Source organism: Nanorana parkeri, unplaced genomic scaffold, assembly GCF_000935625.1.
Source record: "Nanorana parkeri isolate BGI_ZX_2015 unplaced genomic scaffold, ASM93562v1 scaffold11, whole genome shotgun sequence".
Taxonomy (NCBI): Eukaryota; Metazoa; Chordata; class Amphibia; order Anura; family Dicroglossidae; genus Nanorana; species Nanorana parkeri.
The window spans coordinates 2729769-2749350 of NW_017306279.1; the positions used below are offsets into that span (position 1 = coordinate 2729769).

General features: G+C 42.5%; 1 protein-coding gene across 2 annotated transcripts in view; it reads right to left on the reverse strand.

Moving 5' to 3' along the window:
• Positions 1–3015: 3015 nt before the first annotated feature.
• B3GNT2 (UDP-GlcNAc:betaGal beta-1,3-N-acetylglucosaminyltransferase 2) overlaps positions 3016–19582 on the reverse strand; it is a 35344-nt gene continuing 18777 nt past the window's right edge. The window contains exons 4-5 of one of the 2 annotated variants that reach the window (XM_018555605.1): positions 7010–8209; positions 3016–3026 (exon numbers count right to left, since the gene is read on the reverse strand). In XM_018555605.1, coding sequence (XP_018411107.1) covers positions 3022–3026; positions 7010–8198 — 1194 coding nt within the window. In that variant the 5' untranslated portion in view covers positions 8199–8209 and the 3' untranslated portion in view covers positions 3016–3021. The remainder of the gene's footprint in view (positions 3027–7009; positions 8210–19582) is intronic. The other variant, XM_018555612.1, reaches the window with a different exon arrangement.

Sequence of the window (19582 nt, forward strand, 5' to 3'; positions counted from 1 at the left end):
TTCCCCTTGGTATAAAAAAAAAAAAAAAAATGCATTTAGGAGACCTCCTTGATGTCGGACAGCCGCTGCTCGAACGCCCTGTGAAACACGACCCACTACAGATCGCTTTCCAGAGGCCTTCCATCTGTCCAAAAGGAGGCCAAAGAAAGTCATCAAGTATTTAAAATGGTACTTTTTATAATACCAAAGAAGCTTTTTTTTTTATTTATAAAGAGTACACTTGTAACAAAATGCTGTCCTGCATCTATTAAAAAAATATATTGCCACTTTCAGTCTTCTGGTTTACTAAATCTGCGCTAATGGTCATTTACACATGTGTGGGCATAGCATTATATGAAAAGGAAATAGTTCAGTAATAAGCAACCAGGAAAGATGCTTTTGAGCAGAAGAAATAGGAAAGTTTAGCTTTGACTTCTAAAGCTCAATTCAGTGAACTGCAACACATGCTTTATTTGCCAATATAAAACTCTCACTGCTGAAAATAAAAGATTGTTCATGGCAATTGATAGTTATAACTTTGCCAATTGAGCATACAGTCATTGAAACTGTGTGAATAAGATATTAGTGCAATTCGGCTATTATTGTCCTTTTGTGACATCTACACTTACACTATACAGTAGGGCCAATTTATAAAGCAGCATTATGGTCATACCGCTGCTTTACACAAAGAAAACAAAATGGTCAAAATATAAAGCAAAGTGACATGCTGCAGAAATGTGCTCAGAAGCCCTATTCAAATAAATGTGTTAAAATAAAGACAGAAGGAGACCCTGTGAAACGAGAAGGAGAACCTGGTCACATGATCTGCCAATTTATGTGACCAGCTCTCCACCTATCATGGAGTGATCTCTGCAGAGAACTGCAGACTCCACACCCCAGCCTGCATTTGTGAATGGGTTTTAAAATGAAGGTGGAGTACGCTCTCCTTTATAAAAAGCTTCTATATATTTAAGTATTCATATTATATGTGGTTTTTCAGTGCAATGCTGGGAAACAGACCAATTTCCTCATTGTGGTTTGCATACATTAAGAAATGCACACAAGCTGAAGACAAAGCACAAGTTAGATGACGTTTATTGGGATTACTTATGTCTACAAAAGATCACATAACCTTCCAGGGCATCAGCAACAGCTAATGGAAAACATTAAACTTTGCTCCTTAAAAGATAAATTTATCCCAGCCTGGCTTCGATTTGCCACCATAAGAAATTAATGGGCTATCCGGTAAACCTCACTTGGGAGTGCTCAGGCCTTGTGGTTGGCAGTGCAGACTCTAAATACTGTGCTGAGGGAAACGGGTGTGAGTAAACTTCTTGTGGTGCCTACTAACAAGCCTAGTTTGGATAAAACGGTTTCACTTTAAAGACCATCATGCTTGGTGCATTACTCTGGGACAGATATTACCTAAGGCCAGGCTGGCAGTATGCATATTGAATTTAGGACATTAAAGAGTAAAGATAGAAAAGCTGCCTGGCCCAATGAGAAGATGGAATTGTCTACATTTCATGTCTTTATGGCACAGGTGTACATGGGTTTTTGTATGAAAGTAGAAGTACCCTTTAACTACATATCTTCAATGTGCAGTGACCTGCTCACTAGCAAACACATACCTTTATTATAAACCTATTGATACAGTAAAAACCTGCAATTAACACTTATAAAATATGTGGCAGAATGCCTTGAAAATTGTACCTGCTGCTGTAGTCCATTGAATCGTTTCCCCCTCATGGTCTGATTAAGTGGTCTTCGCTAAAGGAAGTTATTACAGTTTAGAAGACGTTGGTCAGAGCTCCCGTAAGCCCCTTTGGTAGAGATCACATGACCATCCATTGCAGAGGCACAGCTTTAGGTAATTAAAAAAGGTACATTTTGAAGACTTTCAGTCACATATTCTTACAGTATTAAGAAGCAGTTTTTAAAAGTACAACCCAACTTGTTTTAAAGTATGTTAGACTAAGGCAGAGAGGGGCAGAGAAGGCCAACTGACCCAAGGAAACTGCACTCAAAGAATCTATCAGGACAGAAATGAAAGCTGCCATTGCAGACTCCTTTTCGAAGGTGGACCCCACCAGGATTGCCATACTCGTCTTTTCTTCACTATTTGGCAAGTAAATGACTTGACACAAACAGACATCCAGCCAATACAAGACATGCATATGTATGTGCAGTCAGTGGCTTGCCAGGTAGTAAAGAAAGTACCTGGAACTTCTACCTTCAAAAACCAAGTCAAGAATGCAAACTGCCATTTTTCAATGCTGACAAGCTTACAGATCCGGAATGTAAAACATACCCACATAAAATAAAACTGGCAACATGCCTCATAGACACCAAATTGTTGCTGCATGACCTATGCAAAACTTGCTCACATACAGGATGGGACAAATTCATGCTCGATGTCATTGGGAGCATTTCTATACTGGCTTCTGAATTAACAGAAAGGGCTCCAAATATATGCACAATCTTTACTGGCTTCAGGGATCTATCTAATGCTGGGCACATAAGACTGTAAATTCATTTAACCAAATCTACTTTTTACATACATTACTTCATTGACAATGACCTCAATGTGCCAAACCTCCTTTTCTATAGGAAATGGATACTGATGTAGTAAAGCTGCCCACAGACATTAGATTACAGTCTCTCAAACCAGCTGTTTTTGGCTTTTGATGACTATTATGAGTACCCACAGACACTGCAGGCTGAAAGTCACCAGGAGAAATGGTGATTGGGCTTGTTAGAAAACCTTGTCTGCTTGTTACTGCTTTCCCCCTAATCCTTTGATGCTGTATACCAATAACAAAAAGTGCTATTTTTGGTTCCTGAAGGAAATGTCCACTTGCAGAGGTCAAGTCAGTAAAATTTAAATAGATTGTTTACTTGTTAAGGAAATTTCATAACACCATGTCAGCTGAGCAGACCTCCTTCAAGGGTGGTGCATAATGCCTTTATTTAAATAGCGATTGACAGACCTTTTTAAAGAGCGTTATATCACATGGCTACCATATTAGCTGCTGATCTTGCTTAACCTGTGCCAGTCACAACAGTGATGCGACCCTTCAACCTAGAACACGGAGCCGTTATAATGCTAGCTTATTTGGTGTAAGAAAAACTCAAAAACTGAACTCCAGGATTTAAATAGAATAGAAAATTCCCTTACCACACCACAAGGGTATTTTAAATTCTGGAGTGGGCTTTAAACTGGACATCACTCCAACTAACTGTGTAAATAGAGAGTGGAACCGCCACAAAATTGCAATACCTTGGACTGGACAGACCTCAAAACCTCCTAAATTGAATCACTGAGTATTTAAAAGTGCATAGCTATTAATTCTGACTTGGCTTTCCTAACAGTAGCTGTAATCCTACAAGCTGGAAGCACAAATAGCTTTTGTGAAGCGTGCATCAAAGTAAAACATCAGATTTTGGTGCAGAACAGGACATTTTAGAAACGTGATTAGAGGTTACACCACATACAAAGTGCAAACAAATGTATTAAAGAAGACTTAAAAATGTAGAAATTATTAGCATGGAAAATAAAAGTTACTATTTTATTTCCGTGTAAACACAAATATAACTTAACGACAATGAATGGCTTTTATTTAACACATACAACTTGTAGACTTCTTGGTACAGGGGCAAAGTGCTCTTGCTTGCCATCTTCCTTCAAAAGCAGGTATACACGTCACTAAATAATATATTGATATGTTTTAACACTTATCATAAAACATTTTGACAGGTACACTTAAAAGGCCACTGGTGAAGAACTGGGTCATGTGATCATGCCACAAGTGTGATTTATATCCTTCTCCTACATTCTTGTTATAAGCGTGCACATTGAAAACCAAGTTCCAATAAAACCCTACCTTTTAACCCCCCCCCCCCCCCCCTAGAAAAATATTCCTTAAAAAAAAAAAGAATATGATTTTACATTACAGATAATATACACTGGACTGCAATTCTACATAGATACTAGTTGTGTTTTTAAAGCAGCAGGTCATGCTATTACAAAAGGGCAAACAAACAGAAGAACAAAAAAAACTCTTCTGATATGAACCCGCTTGACCGTAACATATCTTAACAAGTCAAAAATTAACAAATTCAAGAATTTTTTGGCCCAAACACACATTTTAATAATAAAGAGTCTCTACTCCCAAGTGCATTTCAGCTAACTTGTCTCACACAACAGGTCTAAGTCTTCCTAGATAACCTTTTCTCTTGTAATCTACTGACAAAACTAGTTTCACGCTCACTGTTTTATAAAGAGTTAACACAGATAATCACAGCGGGGAGAAGCAGTTCTGATAGCAGCATAACAAAAATGGTCGTCAAGAGGAAACTTGTAGTTGCGGCATGATATGTATTAGCTGGTAGCCATGGATATGTGCATATAGGTAATGAAACCCTTTATACTTGCCCTCCTGTGATTGAATAATATGACCTGTGGTTTGAAGCCTTGCTCCATCAAGAGTAAAACTCCAGAGCTATACTTCTGCTGTCATGGTAGGGTCACGTGACACTGAAGGTGTTTGGGTGGATAGCTCCTCTACATAAAGGAAATAAGGTAATCCTCCAATAAAAGAATCATGGGGGCTGCCATTTCCTGGCCACCTTCTAAAAATGCAAGCTGCTTGGTCACCACCCACTTCAAATTTTCTCAGTCACTGACCTGAAACTACTATACAGATCAGGAAAGTCGCAGAGAAGCCCTCCTCTGTATATTTATTAGGGGCCAGTGACCCAAAATATTGTAGCAGTAGGATCAGTGTTACAAGCAAGCAACTAGCATGATCCCTTCATTTTTTAATGGTAGATTTCCTGTGCAAAAAAAACCAAACCACCACATGACTTTCCTTAAAATTCCAACCAGCGCCATATAGATTTCTACGGGTTGCTTTAGTTTACTGCATTGTATACATCAGCATTTGTCTTTGTACTGCCTTCTTGAACAGAAGTAATTTTGATGGCCATAAATAGGGATGCTCAATGCAAACCATCCACCCTCTGTTCTGCAAATGACAACAGGGAACTGTAACTCACAGCATAGGAACAAAAAACAGGGAAACTGAATTTTTTTTTTTACAAATCTGAACACGCTGACATTCAAAAGTAATGCGCCTTGTTGTCTGGGACACAAATTTTGATTGTTTAATGTATCACCAAGCAAAGGACCCTTTTCTTGTTCGATCATAATCAACTCCTTTCACCTGCTGTTTTAAGATCTAATGATCCCAATCAAATGACCCAGATGGACAGAATAATTAGCAACGAGGGTTATTCACAGTTACTTTTAGAACAAGAAATAAGAAGGGATAAAAAAAATTAAAAAATACAATTTGTCTGCCAGCATTACACATTTTCTAAGGAAGTATATACCCAACATTACAGTGGTGCAAATAGCGCTCTCTAAAGATTGCATACCTATGCAGAATCCGGATTTTCAGATGCCCCAGACACAAATGTTTCATAGGAATCAGATCTTCAACAAATTGATCAGGGAACTATTTTTCTTTCCAGTCAAAACACAGCCCATTACATTTCTTGACACTCATACCCTTGTCTGACCTTTTCTGAATGCTCAAGTATGGATAAAGGTGCCCATACACTGCTCGATTCTCGTACGAGAATCTTGGGAAATCCCGCGATCGTACGAGAATCGAGCAGTGTGAACGAAGACGTGCGACCGTTTCTACTGTACGGTCGCACGTCTTTTGTCGAGCCAACATGTTCGAAAACCCGACGAGAAACTTACGATTCTCAGCGGGTTTCTAGCCTGCTCGCCCGATAGCTGCGGAACGGGCCGGTGTGCGCACGCGCACACTGCCCGTTCTGCATTGTGGTCATCGGAAGCCCGCCCCTCAGCGGGGCGGGCTTTCGATGATCGCAAGTACGATCTGCCCGTCCAAGGTGGGCAGATCGTACAAGCTTTCAATAAGCATACGACCATCGCAAGACAAAAGTCTTGCGATGGTCGTAAGGTGTATGGGCACCTTAAGAGACACATTTTTTTACAATTATGATAGCTGCGGACAGGTTTTTATCTCTTACTTTTTGATAGGATATTATTTGACAGAATGCCCATCTAGCTTAATATAACACAAAAAGTGAGAGATACAATTACAGCATAAAAAATCTATTCGGCTCAACCAAGAGGAGCTTCCCATGGTAAGACATTGTTAAAAGCTGGACAAATGCCTCCACAATTATGTTATAGGATCTTATCCACAAACCCCATAGGAGGTGGGAATCACAAAGTGCTACTAAAGAAGCAAAAGTTTTTTTTAGATACACACTCTTGGTTCACTAAGAACCAGAGGTTTGAACCGTGGTTATGGTTTCAGCAGTTACTTTGTTATATTAACCTTATTTGGTTGTAGTATATCCGGACTTTGATGATGGAATGTTTATTTCTCTATGCATCTTTCTCTATGTATCCTTTACCTTTAAGAGGGTAATTTGTGGTCTAGATATTGCTATAACTATGCTCAAGGCATCATTACCTGCCTGTTCCCTATATGAATACTGCTACCTTCATTTGTAATTAGCTTGATAAAGAGCATGGGCTGCTCAAAACATTTCTTTGCTACATTGCATGCAGAATAACTGAGCAAACGTGTGCTGCAATCCATCGTTTGGACTTCTACGTAGGTCTATAGCTATAGAGCGTGCCCTCTACTTCTGCATGAAAATTAGACAACTTGACAAACCTGTGACCCCCCCTCCCAAAAAAAAAAGAAGGTACTATCCAGTTAAACACAAATGTGTGTATTTAAAAGCTTCTGGAAATCCTTTTTATACATTTAAATTTTTATAAACCATAACTTAAGACCGACTGCTTCAAGAACAAAAAACCATAAACATTTAACAGACTTCAGCCTAAACAAAGACTCCGGAGTCACAGAGCAGACAAAGTCTTTGCAAACATTCTGTGTGACAAAGACATGTACTACTAGCACAAGCTCTCACAACAATAGCAGTGCAAAATGAGAACTCCTTCGGCAACTCATCTAACAGTTTAAATTAGAGTCTTGTAACCGTGACCAAATCTTAATCATTTCTTGAGGCTTCCTGGGATGGACTAAAATTAAATTAGAATAGGAGCAAATATTATTCTTATGTTTCTCCTCTATATCGAATGTCTTGAACCCTTTGTGTTTCTCTGGAGCTAGCCCAAGTTTTTCAAGGCACATTCCAGTATATACATCATCGATAGGATACATGAGGACCCTAGAAGTGGCGTTGTAAAGTCTCAGCGCCAGATTACCGGAGTAGAGGAAGCCTCCACCGCCAGCGTACGGTGGGTAGGAGCCTTCATAAAGGCTCTCAGGAATGTAGTACTTCAGCTTCTTGTCCCTATGGGGTCCAGCATCTTTGATCACATCCCCGATAAATAAATCTTTGGCTTTTTCTGCCAATAACGTCTTCAAGTAATCCAGGATCTGATGGGTATTTACAAAAACGTCATCATCTCCTTTAAAAATGAACTGGACATCTGCACAGGAATGGCTTACCCACTTCAGGAAGAGGACTTCTTTAAGAGTCAAGTTGAAAAAAGTATCCCTATAGTTCCAGAGAAGGATATCATTGTACATTTCACTTTCATATTTAATCATACTCGAAAGATCCGGGTGATTGTCCTCAGTTGGAGTCTCTCCAAGAAGGAATACCCTTACAACAGTCATGTTGTTCACTTTTATTTCTTTCCCCCAAGATTCCCGTATGGCTTGTCTTCTATCAAACTGTGGCGTGAGGGACTTAATGGCCAGTAGCAGAAAGGGTTTATCTTTACATTTATCCGGCTGGTCCAAAATCAGGGAATAATTCTTACATCTTAAATAAGAAAGGAAATCCTTAAATCTGTCTGGCAAGCTGCCAAAGTCTTTTATTTCTGATGGTATATTTGTGTCCATTTCACAGGAGTTCAGCAGACTTGAATTGAAAGCCACCATCTCCTCCACTGTAACATTGTTGAGCAAATTGAGTATTGGATTATACAATCTGTTCAGCTTTTGCTGCTCCCTATTCCAATAAGCATTGCTTTCTGTGTATTTCCTCCAGAATTTGCCACGTGGTCGGAGAACATGTCCTTTTCCGCTTTTGTCTTGGCTGTCGCTCTTTGAAACTTCGACAATGACATAGATGAAGAAATTTACCATCATTAGGATCCCCACCAATTTTAACCTTCTCCTTCCAACACTCATTTCTCATACCTGCCAAGAAAAAAAAAAAAAAAGACAAAGTTAAAATAAAACCATTATTTAGTGATCTTCGTATACACATAGAAGAAAAACTACAATAGATGGGTTCGACACATCAGGGCTCATTTACTAAAAGGCAAATACTGTTCACGAGGGATGCACCAATACAGATACTAGTATCGGTGCCAATACCAAGTATTTGGCAGAGTACCCGTACTCACCCAAATGCTCCGATACCTTCCCTGATACCGGAACTTCCGGTCAGAGGAAGATTTCCTCTGACCGGCAGTGCCTTAGGGGAACATGGAGCCAGCTTCCTGGGCAATCAGAAAGCCGGGCGACGAGTAATGACTGATTGGACGGGAAAACGACTTCCTAGCCAATCAGCATCGAGCCGGTTTCCCAGCTAATTAGGGAGGCCGGGTCATTACTCGCTGCCTGGCTTCCTGATTGCCCAGGAAGCCGACTCCATGCTGATTGGTTGGGAAGCAGGTTTCCCGGCCAATCAGCAAGGAGCCAGCCAAACATGGAGCTGGCTTCCCAGGAAATCAGGAAGCCAGGTAGTGTGTCATTACCCGCTGCCCAACTTCCTGATTGCCCGGAAGTCGGATCCATGCCAGCGGAAGCACCAGTATCGGTACTCGGTATTGACAGATCGGTATTGCAACAAATTCACTTGCAAAGAACAGCCAAGTGCAAGTTCCAAAAAAAAAAGAGAATACTTTGATTGCACATGACTAGAAGATGGAAATCAGCAGAGCTTAATCACAATCACTAAGCTAGAGGAAAATTCCCTTGCAAAGTGCAAATTCATGTGCAAAATTAACAGCCAAATTTACCGTAACTCAATCCCATCACATCTACTGGTAATTCTACATGTGCCCTTTAGCACCTTTCACCAGAGGGAGCATGGTGTTTTTTGTTTTTTTTAAAATCAGCTTTATTGTACAAAAGAAAGCAAGGTACAATGGAACATAGAGGCACAGCCCCAAAAAACATAGTAACATTATCAGCATACATCAGAAGTAGAAGGTGAACGTTGATCACATTAAGGTTTCATTACATGACAGATCAGAATCTCTCAGTGTCAGTAATATATATAACCGGTGGCCACGATGGGCATATCTGATACAACTACTACGGTCTGTATGATATCGGGGACAGGTGCCCTGTGTATCGTGGGCCCAGACTGGCGCATAACAAAAGGGCAATTCCCAACATCGGAGCACATCTCTGTCTGCAGTTGCCAGCTTTGCCGCGTATTCCATTTACACGGACAAAGTGTCTCGTGCTCAGCAACGCATGGTGTTCTATGCTCGGAAGGATTTTAAAAGAGCTAAAACACAAACCTCAAAAAGGTTAAACAAATAAGAAATCAAGTATAGTAAATAATAATAATTGAACAAAAAAAAAATTGGCTGTACAATTCACCAAGCTCCAATTAAAAAGAATAAATCGGCTTCAATCAGTGAGAGAACCAAGCCAGAGCAGGGACAGTGTGAAACACGCAAGGAATTCATGACATCACTACAAGAACACTTTGTACTAATCCAGTACATAGCAAGAAAAAGCCACACTGCCAGCACAATGCCATGAAATAATGCAAAGAGCAAAGCTTCCTATACAGCACAGATTACATACATCAAAGTTGTACAGCAGGGCAAATGGCATTTCACAAACTAAGCATGTGTATTCACACATTCTTTCAATCAAATTTTGTCAAATGAACCGGTCCAAAAATTCTCAAACGTACCGAGATTGCAGCCAATCAGCTTGCTTACACTGTTTGGTAAGAATACAATAGCCTGGTGTGGGATTCCCCCATCCACAGTTTTACATGGGCAGGGGAATAAAGCGGCTAGTGTACCAGCACATACTGGTCTCTGCAGCTGCATTCCAAGGTGCTCCAAAGATTAGATAAGAGTTGTTTGATAACAGCAATTTGGGAACACTTGCTGAACAGCCTGGCAATGTATGGAGTACAAACAATTCAAACACTGCCTCAAGCAGAACTTACTGAAAACATGTAGTGAGAGAAATATGGAGGCTACTATAGATGACCTTCTTGTTTAACCCCCTAGTGACCGAGGCCTTTTTCCCCGTTTTTTGTACCCATGATATGATCCACGTTGTTGGCAGTAAAAAAATGATATGTTGCACGATATTAGCGCAGCTTATCAAACCCCAAAATGTAGTGAAAAATGCCCTTAAGTGCCCCAAAACACAATCGAATACCCATTTATTTTATAAAAAGGATGAGGTTAGAACGAGTAAACAGATACCCGTCATGCCCAGGTAAAAAACTGTGTGCGTCCATGAAACTGCAACAAAATTCAGTACCCCAAAGAGTCCATAGAGGACGCTTTAAAAGCCCCCACAGGTCATCAGTTTAGAGACACGCATAAATATTGGCCTTAGAATTATTGCTCTCACTCCGGCGTGCGCGGCAATACCAAACATGTGTAACACGATCGCCGTTTTCATACGAAGGCGCACGGAACGCATGCTTACATGAAGACACGCGTGCCCGCAGGGGCCTCAAACTTTTTTACAATTATTTTTTACAGTTATTTAATTTAATATTTTAAAAATAGTTGTTTTTTTTACTTTAATTGCCATCACATAGGGGGGCTTACAAGCAGATTGGCAGTGACAGGTACTCTTTAAGGTGATGCCGGGGGTCCAAAAGACCCCCAGTGCCACCTTTCCACTTGAAATAAGCTATTGATGTGCAGATCGCACTTCAATAGCTTATAGGCCCGGAGAAGCGATCGCTTCTCCGGGCCAGTCGGCTTTACAATTATAAACAGAGTAAGGACGTCGGGAGTCTGTTTAAACGGGCCCGGTGCCAGTGACCTACTATGGACATCACTGGTCCTTAAGGCGTTAAATGCTAGCTGTTATGCAGACGGTCTGTCACCAATCGAGAAGTATGTCGAGTGGGAAAATTGGAGAACATTCATTGCTTTCATGCATGGAGGCCAACCTACCTACGGAGAAACTGTAGAGAAGACAGAGGAAGACCACCAATACCAAAGAGGGACCACACCTATCCTGGATAAATGTCAACTCTGCTTAACCTATTGGGGAAATAAAGAAGACTCAATATAACTATTTGTTGGTTTTAAGTCTCCTTGAACTGCTACTGAAGCTGTAAAAAAAAATCTTGCACTTTGCTACTGATCCATAATTTACAAAATGTGTAGTAACTAGAGCAGTAGAGGGCATTAAACATACCCGAGGCTGAATAAGTGAAGGAAAGTAAAAATTAACATTTACCAATAATAACAACTACCAGTACTTGCAATTTAAAATGTAACTAACACTTACATTAACTTCTACATTAGTGGCTGCAATTTACCAATCTGAAATGATACAATTTTTACTGCTTTATTAGCAATGTCTTTATGCCCCACTCACACCAGGTCGATCCGCCGACATGAACAATCCCTTACATTGCCATGGAGACCGTTCATGCGACCACGCAATCCGAATTTATTTAAAGAAGACCTCCAAGAATTTTAAAAACTTGTCCTTGGAGTGAGGCTACCCCCTTACTGCAACGGTTAAGTGCTTGTTTTGTCTAGGGGAGTCAAATAATGCAGTTTTACTCACCTGATCCTCGGTTAGTGCTCACCTCTCTCCCCCTCTGCTCTGGCTGTACTAGTCCCTCACGCCTAATGCAAGTCAATGTACCTGCATAAGCAGGGCCGGCCTTAGGGGTGTGCGAGCAGTGCGGCCGCACAGGGCGCCATGGCAACAAGGGCGCCGTGCGGCCGACACAGCTCGTCCTGGGGGCGGCTTCTCTCCCCCTCACCGCTGGGCGCTGGCCATCCGATATGACAGCGCTCCCTCGTCCGCCCCCTCGGGTGCAGGAGGGAGCGCTGCCTGCTGTCAGGATGGCGGAGCAGAGAGCAATAATTGTAGGGCTATCAATCACGGATAACACTAAACTGATGAGCGGTAAAAGCTTTTAAAGCGTCACCTACGGTCAATTTTGGGCATGGTAATTTTTTGCGATTTCGCGGGTGCGCGCAATTTTAAAGCATGACATGTTTGGTGTCTATTTACCCGACGAATGGGTGTGGTTACTGGGGGTGTGGCCACTGAGGGGCGTGGTCACTGAGGGGCGCTGTAAAGCTTTCTCGCACAGGGCGCCTAAAGGCCTAAGGCCGGCCCAGTGCATAAGACGTGATGATTTCAGCAGTCCTGACACCGCTGGAACCCAGGGGAGAAGAGGCTGGGTGGGGAGGTCTAGCAACTTAGTGGGACCAAGGATCAGGTGATTATATCTGCTTTATTTGACCCCCCTAGACAAAACGAGCAAGGATACATTTGTAAATTCCTGGAGTTCTTCTTTAAGTAAGTGGTTTGTGTATTTGTACATTAGGAAGTAAATGAATAACATATCAAAAGGCCAACGCCAGCCAAATCCAATATTTCAGTAACACATTGCTGCAGACCTGTTGGCTTTTGATGCCTCTGAGTAAGTCCAATGGTGAATATCTCAACTAAAAGTCTCCAGGGTTACCAAACGCAGAGCCCACTACATAACTAAATGATGGTGTCACAATCCTTACAAGGTTTTTTCTAGTGACCTCGTGGGAGGGAGTGGGGCAAAAAACATTTCGGCAGGAAGTTTTCCATTGCAATCTTTAAAATAAGATATTAAACCACCAAATAGTGTGTATGCAAATTTGAAAACCATATATATCGACTGTCCACTATCCAGGCCACGGTAAAAGTTTCCATGATGCAATGAAATCAAGGGAGGGAAGCACGCATAGGCTATGCAGTGAGAGTCACAGTTGTGACAAGGCTCTTAACAAAGCAGGTGGTATGCAAATCACAGAATTCAAATAGGTTATGATCACTCACTTCAGCCACAAGCTAGCAGCTCAAAAAGCCTATTTTAGGTCAGCATTCTACCAGTAAGTAATATGCTAGTTTATGGGTTTCTTAGGGGAGCTAAAAAAAAAACAAAATGGCAAATTAAAGACATAGCATACAGTATATGCTAGCAGGACATCCAACTGAGCGGAGAAGCTTAATTTCCCTGTTCCAATCAGAGCCCTGTATGTATTATATACACTGAGCTGGTTCCACCCCCGTCCACCAGCAAGAGCGCCGTGTGAAACGCAGCGCCTTTCCTGTCAACCAGCGGAGGAGGAAGGGTGCACTCAAGTCAATGCCTCTGTCACCTGGCGCTTGCGCAGGACGGGACAGAGGACCGTGGTCTCATGACCTAGCGGTGGAGAAAGTTCCCCTACGTGTTCCTTAGCAACCACAGTAGCCATAATATTAAGGTTAAAAAACAGGGAATAATGCAGAATAAAGTCAGCAGCATTAAAAATGGAATAAGCATAGGAGATATTAAGCTGGTATCTGGATGTCATAACAGGCTGGTTATCTAATACAAAGGCAACAAAAGCAACATCATAAACCAATTTAGAACGAGTGTGGAGTGCTCATGGCAACAGCAAATATTGGCACATAAACATTATGTAATGTATTGTGGACAGTAAATAAGTATACTGTGGTGTATAGTAGGTCACTGTTGCAATGTATGAAAGCAAAATACAGCCTGAGATGACACGTGGGGTACAGGATGTAGAAATGGAAAAAGTGTACGGTGAAATTAACAAAAATATTACAGACCAAAAAGAGAGAAAAAGAAAAAAAAAAAGGGAAAGAAACAAAAAATAATCATCTGTATGTAAAAGTTTTTTGAGCAGTTTTTGTTGTGCACTACCAGTGGGCCCACAATCAGGGGCAGCTCTGGGTTCTGTCATACAGATTATCATTTTTGTTTCTTTCCCTTTTTCTTGGCTTTATTCTGCATTATTCCCGGTTTTTAGCCTTAATATTATGGCCACTGTGGTTGCTAAGGAATGCTTAGGGGAACTTTCCCCAACGCTAGAGCTGGAGACCACGGTCCTCTACCCCGTTCCGCTCAAGCGCCGGTTGACAAGAGGCCGTGACTTGAGTACACACTTCCGCCGACGCTGGTTAACAGGAAAGGCCCTGCATTCCACACAGCGTGCTCACTGGTGGACGGGGGCGGAGCCGCACACAGCGCACAGTTACTGGCGCGCGCTGTAACTCGTCCGCAAAAGGGTGTTGAGAGGACGAGTTAATTTTCAAGCCCTGTAATAAATAAATATGAAATTTTATATACAACAAAATAATAGCGATTCCTCCATAGACCACCTCATCACATTTTTTTTTTTTATGAACATTATTTTTAATCATCCTAAAACTAGATGAGGATGATGGCTTCCTCTGCAGACACAGGCAGGTTCTTTATGAGTGAGCATCAATGCCGGTTGACAAGAACATTGCTCCTTGCCTGGCAAGCTTGCCAGGAGTTCTCATTCTTACAATGGTTATGGTTTTAAAAGGTTTTGCTTCAATTAAAGTATCTTCAGCCAAACCGTCTTCTTCTCAGCTTTTGGCTAGAGTAGGGAACACTTAGAGCCAGTCACTTTTTTGTGTCTGTGGCCACTTTTGAGAGAATTTCCTTAACATGGGCTACCTATATCTCTGGGTCTACAAATTGTGTCAGCATGCAGTTTTTACTGAAGGGAACCTCTTCTAATTCACGTTCTTTCTTAATTATCAAACCAGCTGTTTGAGAAATGAATGCCAATACGATGTATTTACTTTTATTTAAGAAGCCTCCAGTACATTCTGCTATGGTGTGAAAAATCTGCTTCAGGCAGGTGCTCTCTTTGCTTATGGTGAAGAAAAGGTCTCCCATCCTCTAGGGGTGACTGCACAAAGTTGTCTACAGCAAAAATGGATTCAAAATGCAAGGCCAGGCCATGCCCCTGCAGAAAGAATCCAATCTGGTGCGAGGACTGGCTATTTTTTTTTTAACAAGGACTTCTAACAATTCAGGTTCTTGTACCGACAAAGAAAAGAATATAGTTAAAGTAGTATTAAGTCATCATGTTTCCAAACAGAGGGCTCTAACTCTCTCAACTCAACTTCCCTGAACTTCCTGTCCAATACAGGAGGCTGACCATTCTGCAGCAACTGTCCATCTACTAGCTTGAGGAAGGAAGGAAGAAAGGAAGTGACTTGATTGCTGTTTTGACACACACAGCTTACTAGCACACACAAGGGTGGCTCCGTATGACTCTGCAAGGGAAAGGAGCCACCCTAAAGCTGGCCATACACCTTACAATTATCTGCAGATTTTCTGTGGTCAGATGGAAAAGGTGCAACAGATTCCTTCATCTACACTTAACTGTGTGGATGGAGTAATCTCCACCTGGGCCAATCTGTTGCACCTTTTCCATCTGACCACAGAAAATCTGCAGATAATTGTAAGGTGTATGGGCACCTTAAAACAGGATATCAGGGTGAGTGCTCAGGGGACCAGATGATTCTGCAGAAAACAAACTTTTAAACATCAAGGAGTATCATCCATTGTAAGTGATTTAATCAGCATTTGAAATAGCTTAAAAACATGTTGACTTTAACATCACTTTGCAATGTAATTTTTAGCTTTAGATTGTACGTTTTCTTCATCATTACAAAACGTGCTTACTGGTTTGTTATGGAAATCTGAAGCAAGTGAAGCCCATTTCATTTCAATGAATTGAAAAGAAAAAAAGAAGTACAAGCAGGATAGCCCTGTTAAATGTATGTGACTGCCCTCTCCTCCTATCATAGAGTGTTCTTTTTGATGAATTATGGGTAAAATGCAGGTGCTGTGTGGAGTCGTTAAGAGAGCGGTATTCACTCTCGGTTATTAATGTGCTTCTTAGTAACGTCTCTGCTGCATTGCTGACGTTATGAGGATTTATTTTAAGGAGATCAGCAAAGGTATGTAAAGTGCAGTGACCCACTAGCAGGAATCACATGGGCTGGATAGAGATAAAGAACTCCAAGCAAAGCAAAACAAACATTCACTTAAGGTGCCCATACACTGCACGATTCTCGTACGAGAATCGCGGGAAATCCCATTGGCCACCTTTAAGGTCCCCACACACCTTACGATAATCGTGCGACCTCTACTACTGTAAGGTCGCACGACTTTTAACTTACAGACATGTTAATAAGGTGCCCATACACTGCTTGATTCTCGTACGAGAATCGGGCGAAAACCCGCGATTGTGCGAGATTTGAGCAGTGTGAACTAAGACGTGCGACCGTTTCTACTGTACGGTCGCACGTCTTTTGTCGAGCCAACATGTTCGAAAACCCGACGAGAAACTTACGATTCTCAGCGGGTTTCTAGCCTGCTCGCCCGATAGCTGCGGAACGGGCCGGTGTGCGCACGCGCACACTGCCCGTTCTGCATTGCCGTCATCGGAAGCCCGCCCCTCAGCGGGGCGAACTTTCGATGATCGCAAGTACGATCTGCCCGTCCAAGGTGGGCAGATCGTACGGGCTTTCAAGAAGCATACGACCATCGCAAGACAAAAGTCTTGCGATGGTCGTAAGGTGTATGGGCACCTTTACACTCACCGGCCACTTTATTAGGTACACCTGTTCAATTGCTTGGTAACACGAATTGCTAATCAGCCATTCACATGGCAGCAACTCAATGCATTTAGGCATCTAGACGTGGTGAAGACGGCTTGCTGAAGTTCAAACCGAGCATCAGAATGGGGAAGAAAGGGGATTTAAGTGACTTTGAACGTGGCATGGCTGTTGGTGCCAGACGGGCTGGTTTGAGTATTTCAAAAACTGGGATTTTCACGCACAACCATCTCTCGGGATTACAGAGTATGGTCCAAAAAAGAGAAAATATCTAGAGAGATGGTACTCTCTGGGCAAGAATACCATGTTGATGTCAGGAGTCAGAGGAGAATGGGCAGACTGGTTCGAGATGATAGAAAGGCAACAGCAACTCATCCCCGTTACATCCAAGGTATCAAGAATACCATCCTGAACACACAACACGTCGAACCTTGACGCAGAAGGGCTACAGCAGCAGAAGACCACACCGGGTGCCACTCCTATCAGCTAAGAACAGGAAATGGAGACTACAATTCGCACAGGCTCACCAAAATTGGACAATAGAAGATTGGAAAAACTTTGCCTAGTCTGACGAGAAATCGATTTCAGCTGCGACATTCAGATGGTAGGGTCAGAATTTGGCGTAAACAACATGAAAGCATGGATCCATCCTGCCTTGTATCAACCGTTTAGGCTGGTGGTGGTGTAATGGTGTGGGGGATATTTTCTTGGCACACTTTGGGCCTGTGATGCTATTATGTCAATATGGGCCGAAATCTCTGAGGAATGTTTCCAACACCTTGTTGAATCTATGTCACAAATAATTAAAGCAGTTCTGAAGGCAAAAGGGGGGTCCAACCCGGTACTAGCAAGGTGTACCTAATAAAGTGGCTGGTGAGTGTATATGTACATGCAAAATATCTATTTATTTGTGTCTGTTTCTAGGATTCTGCTTAGAAGAATTAAGATTGAAACCATGCAGCATGAAAAAATCCCCCACCTTAGATAACACTGACATCTGCAGGTTATAAACTACGAGCAATCACATACTATGCAATTTCCCCCAGGAACAATCCATCCCTATCAACAATCAGAAAACATATTCTAAGCAAAAGACAGTCAGTTTATAAACACTGTGGAGGGATTGTTGCAGCTCTCAAAATACATATATAACCTTATAGTATAAATTATCTGGAATTTTCCTTTAAAAGGAAACCTGTCTTCACCTTAATTCACTAAAGATTACAATTTCTCAGACAAGTATGCACCTCAAGGAGCCTACATGTATGGGTATCTGGTTCTAACGGTGCTTCTGTACACACCCCTGGAATATTATATGTGAATCTTCAGCATTCAGTGAAAGTCAAGTTCTTGGAAACACCTCCACATCCGTTAGTTCAAAGCATGCACCTGTCTGCAGGCTACAAAGAACCAGCAGATGGAAAGTACTTTGAACTAGGAAATGTGTGGGGAAGGGGGTGTATCAAAAGGTATGTACAGTATGGTGCAAAAGTTAGGCAGTTGTGAAAAAATGCTGTAAAAGGAAGAATGCTTTCAGAAATAAAAGAGTTCATTGGTAAAAAAAAAAATTAAAATGTGGGGGCGTGTCCTGGCCATGGTGGAGTGAGCACGCGTCTTCTCCCTGCTCTCCCGATCCGCTCCAATACCGGGACATTATACAGCACCTACGGACCCCAAAAATGAATAGGACGAGGCAGAAGAAGGCCCCGGACACCCCTGGACCTCAGGCACCGGGTAAACTAAAAAACTTTTTCTCCCCGAACGCTCCGGTGACCGCGGGGGTAGGCCCCGGAAAAGCCGCGGCCTCGAGTAAAGGCAAGTTCGGAGACGGTCCTCCTCCCGGGGTAGAACCAGCAAACCCTAATGGACCCGCAACCAAGTCTGTGCGACAGGGAGATTCGCACTCGCCAACAGCAGACGAACACTAGTTGGGTAACTACCCTTGACATGGGAACTATGGGCGGCCGAGCAGCCTTACACATAGAGGCCTGCCCGAGGGGCTACAGGAACCTGTTTCGACAACATAACCCATGTGAGACCATATGTGACTGCTGTGACTCCTGACCCCTGGCAGGGGGAAAGGATCGTATACTACGTGTATACCCCAGAAGTTTGGCGAACTCCCGGTTGCCTAGCACCAAATGATGTACAGCTGGTTAAAATCACTTGCCTTCCTGTCCCGCACCCTCTTCGGGGGTGCAAGTCGGAGTCTAAGGACTTGCACATTGGATCACGAGGCATTCCGGGTAGCGGGCCAGGACTGGTATTCGGGACGACTGGGGGGTGGTGGGGATTCCTCTTGGTTGCCTTGTTTTGGTTATATGTTTACTGTACTGTTTATTTGAGACCTCATTCATCCTGATACATTGGCCCGGGGTCTACAATATAGGTGCTTAACACTCTGAGATACTACTAGGAGTGGTTTAGCCACTCATTAATGTCCTGGTGTGGAGCGGGGAAGCGGAGTGGAGCCCGCTTTGTCCAGCCACACTCCCACATAGGTTGCATCACCTAGGGAATTTAATCCGCTAGGTGGGCGAATTTAGGGGTAGTTACCCCGCTAGATTTTTGTGTGTTTACCTTGTCTAACGTGTAATCCCCCCCAGTAATCCCAAAACCAGAGAAAGACCCTCTTCTATGCGCAAACTATAGGCCCATCTCATTGCTCAACTCAGACCTGAAACTTTTCACGAAAATACTGACATCCCGTTTAATCCCATATTTACAAGATATTGTACATCTAGACCAGGTCGGATTCATGCCATCTAGGGAAGCAAGGGATAATGAAGACCTGTCAGTGCAACCCCAGTGGTCCCCATTGAACTTCTGGCAAAGGGTGCAGCTAGCCCACTTCTTACGATCATTGCCACCGGCCAGGACCTTTGCTCGACCCC